General features: G+C 53.4%; 3 protein-coding genes across 3 annotated transcripts; all 3 read left to right on the forward strand.

Annotated features, from left to right (window-relative positions):
- Positions 1-2858: 2858 nt before the first annotated feature.
- Positions 2859-4846, forward strand: PAC1 (pH-response transcription factor pacC; the record flags this gene model as incomplete). The annotated part of the gene is made up of 3 exons (XM_014693460.1): positions 2859-3047; positions 3180-3462; positions 3540-4846. 3 exons carry the CDS (start codon positions 2859-2861, stop codon positions 4844-4846), a joined length of 1779 nt encoding a protein of 592 aa, XP_014548946.1.
- A 1485-nt stretch (positions 4847-6331) lies between these two features.
- Positions 6332-7171, forward strand: G6M90_00g015830 (uncharacterized protein; the record flags this gene model as incomplete). The annotated part of the gene is made up of 1 exon (XM_014693459.1): positions 6332-7171. The coding sequence occupies one exon, from the start codon at positions 6332-6334 to the stop codon at positions 7169-7171; it is 840 nt and encodes a 279-aa protein (XP_014548945.1).
- A 1698-nt stretch (positions 7172-8869) lies between these two features.
- On the forward strand, positions 8870-9469 carry G6M90_00g015840 (uncharacterized protein; the record flags this gene model as incomplete). Its single annotated transcript, XM_014693458.2, has 1 exon — positions 8870-9469. The coding sequence occupies one exon, from the start codon at positions 8870-8872 to the stop codon at positions 9467-9469; it is 600 nt and encodes a 199-aa protein (XP_014548944.2).
- Between the last annotated feature and the right edge of the window lie 1174 nt (positions 9470-10643).

Here is a 10643-nt window from a genome sequence, read left to right on the forward strand (position 1 = left end):
GCCGTGAGGCCATTTGGCCATGTTCCGCTCATATCCATGCCCATCTCTTCATGCCCGCGCCCTCAACTCCACGTCGTCTTGTGTTGTTGCTGTCGACTTCAGTCAGGCTGCAAATGCAAAGTCCATGCCACGCCACTCCACGCCACGCCATGGGGGCCACGCGCTGGTCCTATCGGCATGGGTGTCATGGTGAGTTACTCATGTTCCGAGTACTTACGGAGCGCAAATGTGCCAACCTTTTTGCCTGTCTTGTTGAAGCCCACAATGCGGTTGCGAGCCGACTGCTCCGTACAGGTGGTCTCTTGTTTGATGCATTTGCGGCGGCAACTCACCAGCTGCTCCGAGGTTGGTGAGCAAGTGCCGGATAATACCCCTAGTCCAGTTACACCAGCTGTTCATACGAGCAACGGCGGCGGCAGGTTGTGGCTGCTACTCCGTACTTAGTCCATGAGCTTAATCACGAAATGAAACGACGCCACACCACCTCATTCTCATTGTGCAGTGCTCTGTACCATAATAAGTTTAAGGGCCGTGGTCCTGGTCCAGAACGTCGACACACCGCGGCCTCTGTAGCCGACCTGCCGCATCTGGCCCCAGAGGCCAAGTCCTTGGCATTGAGTGATAGTAGTGATGGACGATCTGTGTAAATGCTCGGCGATTTGCATCCTGCGCAACTTTGCGGAGCCGTCCCTCGCATGGGACCAGCAAAAGACATGCTAACCACCGCGATTCTCTTCTCGATAAATTCTGCAAGACAATGGAACCTCAGCCGCGGCGACGCACTCCGACCGCAGCACGGTGCAATGGATAGATGGAGTCATCGTGTCTTCGGTCTCAGCCGGAGCATCCGGAGTCGGGCTGGGGCTGGCGGGAGGTCACGACGATTGACAGACGAAAATGCACTCCATGCCTGACAGAGACCAGAGCTGGAAGCACCCTTGCAGAGTGACCCGCGCACTTCCATCTCTGTTCTCGTTCCTTTTCCCCAAATTGAGCGATGTGTGTGCAGAGACCCTGGATATGGTGGGAAGAAGCCACCGCCACGAAGCGAAGGGACGCCGTTACGTCAGAAACCAAACTGCTCACATCTCATCGGATAGCCGAAATGGAGGGCAGGAACAATCAATCTCAACAAGTGCCATTTTGAATCGACACCGGACACTCGTCCCAGTGGAATACGGAATGTTCGGTTGGTTTAAAGCTTGGGTTTGAGTCCCTCTTGTCGGACACGGTATGTATGTCTCTGTAACACAGTTAGTCCTCTGCATTCCCTCTCGTTCTATTTTAGTGTCTGCATGGTTGGAAGAGACAGATTCAGATGCTCATCTGCGACAACCACTGACCAATGCAAGAGAGGCACAGAATCGCCGCGGCACCCGTGGGACATAGCGTAGGCCAAAACGGTGGGCTGGCGGCCCTTACCTGGAACCTGGGTACCGGAGTCCTAGTTATTGCTAGTGCCCCTTGGGGTCGGGTGATGCATGTGCGTTTGTGTGTGTGTGTGTGTACTCCGTATGGAGTACCGAGTACTACTACTATGATGCTGGTTTTTGGATCTATTGACCAGCTCCTGGTTGCCGACTGGCCACGGAGTACATGCCAGACCATGCCGAACAGAGTGAGTGAGTGAGTGAGTGAGTGAAAGCCACTTGGCAGATCGACTTGGCTTTCTTGTTGTATGGCGTTAGTATCATCAGCAATGCACTGCATATTGGCGAGGCCAAACTGGCTTCTGCTGTGAAACCATGGATATTTTCAAAGGGGATCCGCGGCTATAAGGAAGCATCGAATCTCTTTGTAGCGGATGCGTGGGTGTTGGTTGAATGGTTTTTCGAGGCGACATTGGATGTACCGTCACACAGTTGCCAGCGTATCCTTCCCGCGGAGCCTGGGGTGTACTCCGTACAGTCATAGTCATGGTGGCGCGGTTTGGGATTGCGTGTGGTAGTGGTTGTTCTGGAGTCCGTTGCCCGATATTCGACACGACTACTCCATACTCCGTATGTTAATGCCATGATAAAGCCCACTCCCAGAGGTACATACGTACCATGATGGCATCCCGTGAATAGTACTAGCTGACTCGCCGTGTTGGTGTGCGGTCTCCGTCTGGTCCGTTCATGCGGCGAGCATGTCACAAGAGGACATCCGCGCAAACAGCAAAGGCTTCCCCAGACAGCTTGCGGGCCAAGCAGCTGCTGGCCTCGGATTGTTGGATTGTTGGAGTCAGTCGTCGTCTGCATGTCTGGGACCCCGTGCTCGTACGCCTGGGATCCGCCTGGTAAAACGCTTGATGCACACTGGAGCAGTTGGGCATAACATCGAGGGCTTCGAGTGGAGGCCGCTGCCAATGGAAAAGTGGTGATGGGCCAAGTGCCCAGACTATGCCAAGCCTTGGCGCTCTTGGCATAGCGCACTCCGCCGGCAGGCTTGGCGTCCTTTCTGATAGTGTATACCCTGGCTGTGCTGTCTTGTGACACATATCGTCATGTTCCTGCGCATCTCGCATACCCTGGCATGTTTGCCAAGAATCGCCAAGAAATTCCGCTCGCCCTTTCTCGTCTGCCCAGACTTCTGTGAGAGTGTAAAGGGAGCGAACGCCCCAGAAACCTTCGAAGAGCTGTCTTTCTTCCCCTCAAAACATCATTCTTAAAGACGCATCTTCTCTCGCAAGGGTTTATTTCTGTTACAACCACGGATATTTTACACCTCGCTGTTTTGCCCCCGACAGCGGTTTCCGAGCCTTTGGGAGTGCGCGTCCTAACCTAAGCATACACTTGCCTCCCGCTTATAACCCGGAAACTCCGAACCAAGTCATAGCATCAGTGCATCGCACAATCATCATCCCGTCAGACTCCACCATGACGTCCCATATCTCGGACGCTGCCCAGGCCTCATCGGGCTCAAGCAATGGCAGCGACTCCAAGTCGAATACGCCAGCTCCGTCAAGCGCAACATCCAACACGTCTCAACACAGTTCTGGAGATGACAACTTGACGTGCCGCTGGAACTCTTGCAACGCGAAGTTCGTCAGCCCAGAGACTCTATATGTAAGTGATCGCTCAGTGTAGCACCATGCATGCTACGTTGCCTACGATGGCCAACGTTGTATGTTCGTGGCGATGCAATGGCTTCCTTGGATTCCCCTGTTCTCTTCTTTTGACTAACCTCTCTCACACCAGGAACACATCTGTGAACGCCATGTTGGTCGCAAGAGCACCAATAACTTGAACCTCACCTGCCAGTGGAACTCTTGTCGCACAACTACCGTCAAGCGTGACCACATCACCTCTCACATCAGAGTCCATGTTCCTCTCAAGCCTCACAAGTGTGAGTTTTGTGGCAAGAGCTTCAAGCGTCCTCAGGACCTGAAGAAACACGTCAAGACACACGCCGACGATTCTGTCCTTTCTCGCCCTGGGCAGGATCATCAGGGTCTCAACTACAGACCCCAGGGTGCCAAGCGTACGTTATGCTTCACTTCTTTCGTAGTAGTACTTGTCTTTTGCAGTCCTCTGTTAAATACTGACCTTCGAGCCTAGCCCCAAGCTACTACGACCATAATGGCCAGATTCGTTCTGGTGGCTTCTCACACCACCCAGGTCACGGGTATTATGCTCCCCAGCCCTCAACCGGTTATAATCTCTACTTCAATCAGCCTCCCATGAGCACACCTCGTCACGAGCACATTGGATACCATGCCTCTACTTCTGCTGGCGGCTATGACCGCAAACGCGCATTCGACATGGTTGACGACTTCTTCGGCAATGCCAAGCGTCGGCAGATCGACCCGACATCATATACCCAGATTGGACGCTCACTCTTGCCTCTCCACGGTTCGCTCTCTGTTCCCAACGGTCCCATGGCTGCCACCGAGCAGTACATGCCCCAGCCTGCACCTGCCATGGTTCACGGTGGTCCAGCACCGACCCAAAACCCGCTTGCTCAACAATACTACTTGCCCATGCCCAATGCCCGAACACAGAAGGATCTTGTCCAGCTTGACAACTTGCTTGGACAGATGCAGGATACCATCTACGAGAATGCCAACCATGCCACAGCCGGCGTTCACATTCACAGTGGTGGCGAGGGCGGTTTTGGTGGATACCGACACAGCCAGTCTCCAACTGTCCTCCAGCGCGGATCTCCAACTGGTCTTCATGTGGCTGCCGAGGGTTATCACCCCGTCTCAGCTGCTAGTATGGCCTCGCCTCTTACCGCCATATCGTCCACCGGTACACCTGCTGTTACGCCGCCATCAAGCTCCATGTCATACACTTCGGGCCATTCACCAAGCCCTTCCGCTTCCTCTGGACTCTCCCCCCAGTCTCGCCACAGCACCACTACGACGTCGTCTGTCATGTACCCCAGTCTGCCCACCAGTCTCCCTGCTGTTAGCCAAGGCTTCGGTTCTACCACTGCCACTCTTGGCCCCAGCTTCGACACCAGCGAGCGTCGCCGATATTCAGGTGGCATGCTTCAGAAAGCTCGAACGATTCCTCCTATCCGCCCTGCCGATGAAACCAGTGGGCGAACCACGCCCAAGGCTGGCGACTCTGCTCTCTCTGTTGGTTCTCCATCTTCTGAGTCGGACGTTAGTGAAACCACCAGAGAGCGCGAGGAGCAGTATGACCGGTGGTTGGAGGATATGCGTGTTATTGAGACCCTGCGAGAGTATGTTCGCGGCCGTCTTGAGCGCAAGGATTTCGTCAACGAGCAAGAGGCTGAAGCTTCCCGAAGGGATGGCGACGCCATGGATGTCGATGTCAGAAGCCCCCCAAGACAACCTATTAGCCTTCGTGAGGGCGGCTCATCGCTATATCCTCGCCTCCCGGTTCCTGGTTCCTAAACAGGAATCATGCATCAAGTTTCTTCCTTGATGTGACAAGGATCTCATTTCACATGTTTGCATTTTGAATTTCTTATGTTAACCGATCTACTCGGATACTGCAAACGGCCGTGTACATCATGAAGGCCAATATGTTGATGTCATTTTTATGACTTGATGGTTTTGGGAAATGGGAAAGCTTTCTTACGGCGTGCGAGGACTCGATGGAATTTGGCGTGCTAGTTAGAATCGAATTGAATTTACTCGTGTATAATCAACATGTTGAGTGCTGCATACACGTACATGTGTGGATGTGAATAATGTGACGTTGGTGTATCGTAATTGCTCGGCGCCACCATAGCAAGAGGGACACACGATCGAGATGTAAAGGAACGATGACTAATGGGCAAGGTCGTAACGACGGCTTAAAATAGTAACAATGCAACGTTGAAGGGGATTTTCCTCTCTCAGAAACCAGTGAAGATGCCTCGTGTTGAGCTGTCAGAGCAGATTGGTTTGGCAGGGTAGAGATCAGAATCCCTTGTGGCAACATGCCGCGGGCCCAAGTCTCTCGTAAAAGCATTGATACAACGATGCATAGTAGACAGGGACCACATAAGGCTCATTTCAAAAGTACACGGCTGTCTGAAATCAAATCAAATTTTTTTGTTGGCCTTCATGGTAATCGACACGGCACGGCTTTCGACGGCTGTGATCCTGAACGGGGCTCGGCCACATGTTGGCATCTGCAGGTCGACAGCAACGGCAATGCATTGGAGCCTACGACAAGGCATTGAGCATGAGACGGCCCATGAATAAGCTTAACAAACTACCCATCGTCCTACTTATTCCTGGTCCTTTCCTTCTGGGCATGCAAGACATACGACCCGAGAGTCCGAGAGGGAGCTCACGGCCAGCACAATCGGGAACGGTTCGGTGCATGCAGAGCCCTACTACCTTACCCATGACACCTGCACCGGATCTGCATCCTGCGGAGCGCGAAAAAAAAAAAAAACTCTTCTTCTCTCGAGGACGGATGTAAGCGTGGTGTGACGGTACGATGGTGAATGGCAACCCGACCACGCAGTGGCGAGACGCAGGAGGCAAAATTTCAAAAATCGAAGAACTTTTGCTAATTAAGCCGAGCCGTTGCTGCATAAGGGAATCATCGGTTCACGCTTGATCGAGAAGCAAAATCTTGTACGCCGTGTGTGAGGATGGTGGTGTGTGGGTGAGACAGAGATGAGTGGTTGCGGAAGGCCGTGTAGTTGATGAGCAAACAATTGGATGAGTTCTGGATTTCCAACCACATGAGGAGGAAGGCGCGAACCTTGAGTGTAGACAAGGAAACAGCGAGTTGGAACGAACATAAAATGCGCGTGGTTCTCCTCGATTCTTCCCATGATTTCCCATTATCCAGAAGAACATCATCATCCATCCGTCTACTCCGTACACTTGTTCAAAACCAAAAGTTTCCACCAGTTGACGATTCCAAATCTGCCCATCATGCGCTTTACTTGGATTGCTACCGGTGTCTTCTGCTTCCTCTCCTCGGCCGCTGCCCAGCCTCCCAGAGACTCGCCGGCCGATGCGTGCTGCTGCTGCGATATTAGCAGCAACGTCATCAGCTGCGACCGATCTATTCTCAAAAAGGACTGCGTTTGTGCTGCCGTTGCGTGCGCTGCAAACGTTCCAACCGTCTACACAGACAGCCAGGCTCCCCCTACCGCTGCGGTCAAGAAGCCAGAGACTCGTCCCGCTCAGCAGACTCGTGCTCCCTCCGTGGCGAGGACTGGCGTGCCCGACACTGCAGACGCGTGTTGCTGCTGTGATATTCGCAGGAGCGTCATCAGCTGCTCTCGTTCCATCGGCAAGGATGAGTGCTTCTGCGCCGCCGTCATGTGTCCTCAGGGTGTCCCCGTTGTCTGGGCCGACGACGACAAGTCGGTTTCCGACGAGGATGCCGTTCGTCCTCCACCGTCTCTTCCTGTTGAGAATCTCCCTCCTCCTCCGGCTGGTTCTGTTGCCAAACAGCCCACTCCTGTGGCTACCACCGAGGCTCCTCACGCCATTCCGTCTACCAAGGGCAAGCCTCCTGGCTTGAACGACCGTCCCAAGAGATTCGTTACTGTCGCGAAGCCGGCTCAGCCCAAGCCCATGCCCCTGGGCTGCCTTGCGCCGTCATCTGCGTCTGCCCGCCGGTTTAACTGCTGTTGCTGCAATCCAGGCAAAAATCAGGTGGTTTGCCAACTTCGCGAGCAGCAGGACTGCGTCTGCGCTGCAGTTGCGTGCCCAATAGATGCCGAGACAGTCCATGTCCAACCTCCTGTGTGCACCAACATCTAAGTCCGGTGCTGAATATGACTTGTTGGTCTCTTTGAGGCAGTGAAAAGTACTGTTAGTGAGTTGGAATGGCAAATAGAGAAAAGTATTGATTGCGATTTTGTTACGCGAAACTGGTCGACAGCACTAGCACTCTCTTATATGAAAGACGAAGGCATCCATGGCTGGTTTTATTTTGAGATTAATTTTGTAATGTACGTAATCAAGTTGAATTCTACGTCGTTTTATCATGTACATCTCGCAGTGACATGGTTCCAAATCGAGGCATAACGCGTCCCAAGTCTACATCCCGTTCCAACGACTTGCAGAGATGCAAAAGTTCCTGTATCGTATGTTGATTCATACGTGTGGGTTAAACAGTGCATAGCTTGAAGGTTGGTACGTCGTATGATCGATCGATATCACGCAACGACAGCCCTCGGACTGCCCACGGCGTGGTCATATATCAAGGTGCCCCTTTTCTGCTCCTCGGGGCCGTTGATTGTCGACTTCTCAACTCTGAGCTGCTGGTACAAGAGCACAATAACACGCTTAATATACTTCTTTACCAAAGTTCAAAAGACACCAGTTCCAAGCTACAACCAACAACCACCACCAATATGAAATATGCCAACGTGATTGCACTGGCAACACTCACGGTTGCGACATGGGCCGCACCGCTCGTCGGCACACCGTGCTGCTGCTGCGTCCCAAGGGCGCCGAAGCCGGTTTGCACCATGGTGCAGCTCGGCAAGGGGTGTGCCTGTCTGGAGGTCATGTGCGACGATTTTGCTGTTGCGTGAGGGCATTGGCAGGACGGGCGACGGGTGACGGGTGCGGTGCGGTGTATTGTTTGTGAATGGCGTCAGAGAGTCGCGGCTGTGCGAGTTTAAGACTGGGATGGTGTGCTGGGCATTCGTTACAGCAGGAACGGGCGTGACGAGACGAATGGGTGCGTTGTTGTGTTTTAGGGCAAAAGTAGTCAATCTGTTTATTTATGATTCTGACGGGGGACGGGGGTCGTGAATGTGATGTCTGGTGCCCGTCTGTTCATGCTCGCGAGCCGCTCGCTGTCCTTTTGGTGATGTTTGTCGGAGTGAGTCTTGGGATCCTGGTGGCTACATGTCTGAATACCGGCTTCTCGATTGGTCGGGGGGGATGGGCAGACGAGCGAAGTGATGCAGGTGTAGATGGCGTTGGTGGGACGAGCAGTGGCAACGTCGAAACCGACGAGAGGTGAAATGTCGTACCAGACCCCGAGGGGGGGGATCCAACACCCTTCTTTCTCATGTACGACGCCATCGTGAGGCTCTCCCGCGCCCTGGTCGACCACGGCGATGGATTCATTCCCGGTTTTTGTATGTGCGCCCAAGCCTCTTTGCGCATTGGCACCCTGCAAGAAACCCTCCCGTGGCCGCGACCCGGGTTGTGTGATGCGTCACTGACGTCACTCGACGTGGATCGACGACAATGTACTTAAGTGTGTATGTCATTACTCCACGTTTAACCACCGCCCGGCGTGCCGAATAGCTTGGTACAGTCTTGGTCGCTCTTGTTTCCGCGACTCGACGACATGTTTCTTTCCCGTTTCTTTCCCGTTTCTTTTCTTTCTTGTGCAATAATCCCGCCCTAGTTTGATTTGCTTTCAGGCCGAATCCCCCCCTGGCACCTCGGGCCCCCCATATCAAAACACTTACACTGTTGACGGCTGAAGGAAACGAAATGGCTGAGCACGACGACCTGTCTGAAATCCTCGGCCCGTCCGCCACCCGCGACGCCGTCCCCCAGCCCAACCAGACCTATGTCATCCTCGACCGGTCCTCCGACGCCGCCATCGCCATTTTCGAAGGCAAGATCCGGCTGGAAAGGGACATTGGCCGCGCGGGGAATTGCTACTGGCAGTCTGTTGAAAAGGACGGCTGGATGGGCTTCCGCGAGGCGGAGCTGGAGAGGTACTTGGGGCACGACTTTTGGTGGAAGTTTACGGCGGAGAGCAAGGAGCACGGCGAGTATGGGTACTTTGTGCCGAGGAGGCATCCTGATGGGGGATATGAGTTGCTGGCGCCGAGCCTGGGGAAGCTGCTGCACGTTGTTGCTGGGGAGGGCGGGGAGCTGAGGGCCACAGAGAAGGGGGGAACGACGTGGGAGTTTGTTAGGGTTGATGATGGTATTGGTGAGGGTGAGGGTGAGGGTGGCCACGATGACGCCGAGGAAGAGGGGATGGATGGAGTGGAGGAGATGGGAGATGAAGAGGAGGAGGAGGAGGAGGAGGAGGAGGAGGAGGAGGAGGAGGAGGAGGAGGAGGAGGAGGAGAAGCAGTAGTGACTTTAGAAATGTTTGGACGAACTTGTGGTGATGGCATTGGCGGAGTTTGCCTGCTAGGAAGGTCTTTGGCCTTACTAGGTTCATCTTGAACGTGTTTATATTTGATAATCTGGCCATGGTGGGTGATACCCGGCATGGAAGGCGTTCCTTTGATTTCGAATCCCAGATAAATCTGGCGAGGCTGCAACAACGACAACCTGGGTATAGCTATACATGTATCTTTCAGTACATGTCGGAGGCCTAGGCAATGGTGAAGCGTGGGATTGATCGTTGGACAAAACATGGTTGGATATGACATGTCTTTGCCTACCGTCAACGCCAATGCCAAATAAAGTTGAGCATGGTGGCTTCGGTATGTCACCTCGTGCAGGAGAAAAGCAACAAGGGCCAACTCCTCGCCGCTTTTTCATAACGTTCTGTGCCGCCGTCAATAATTTATACAAATCATCTTTTGTTTGCACCATGTACAAGACTCGAGCATGTCTTGATATATACGATACGTCAACATGTCATTGATCTTCTCCCCGTCTGGGCCGGCACCATTCAGGCCAAATAATTTACCATTACATTTGTGAATCCAGTCTTCAAACCGCGTACAAAGAGGAGACTGAGGTCCCCAGACTTTTGTGCGACTGCCTACTCTTGTAGCTTTTTGTGGTCATGTACTCCGTAAGCACTACTGACTGGCCGAGGGCCGAGAGCTGAGACAGCAGAAACAAGAAGCATCCCCGGGCCCAGGCTCTGCAATTCACTTACATATGTAGCCCTGCCTGTTACGGCTTAGAGTCACCCAGGGCCGTTGCGTACCGAGTAGGATGAAACTCGTTCACGATTTTGGTCGCAGGAAGCATTGTAGATGCGCAATGTCAAGACTTTGTCTTCTGAAGCACACATAGGATTTTCGCCCATCCATGCCCATCCGCAGCATTTCACTGATTCCGATTCGTGCAAAGTTAGACCTTTGCGCCGGGAGATGACTACCCGTTTCGAAATGACGCATTCGAATTTCACCGGCCGCCTGGAATAGTTAGCTTTCGCCTTCTTCCAGCGGTCTGGACTTTACGAATTAGTGGCACACGCCACCAGATGACTCGGGCGTGACTCCAAGGGGCATCCCGTCAACGTTCGGCCGTCTAGGATCTTGTTTATCTGGGATAATTTGCTTCCATGC

Source organism: Metarhizium brunneum, chromosome 1 (assembly GCF_013426205.1).
Source record: "Metarhizium brunneum chromosome 1, complete sequence".
NCBI classification, from domain to species: domain Eukaryota; kingdom Fungi; phylum Ascomycota; class Sordariomycetes; order Hypocreales; family Clavicipitaceae; genus Metarhizium; species Metarhizium brunneum.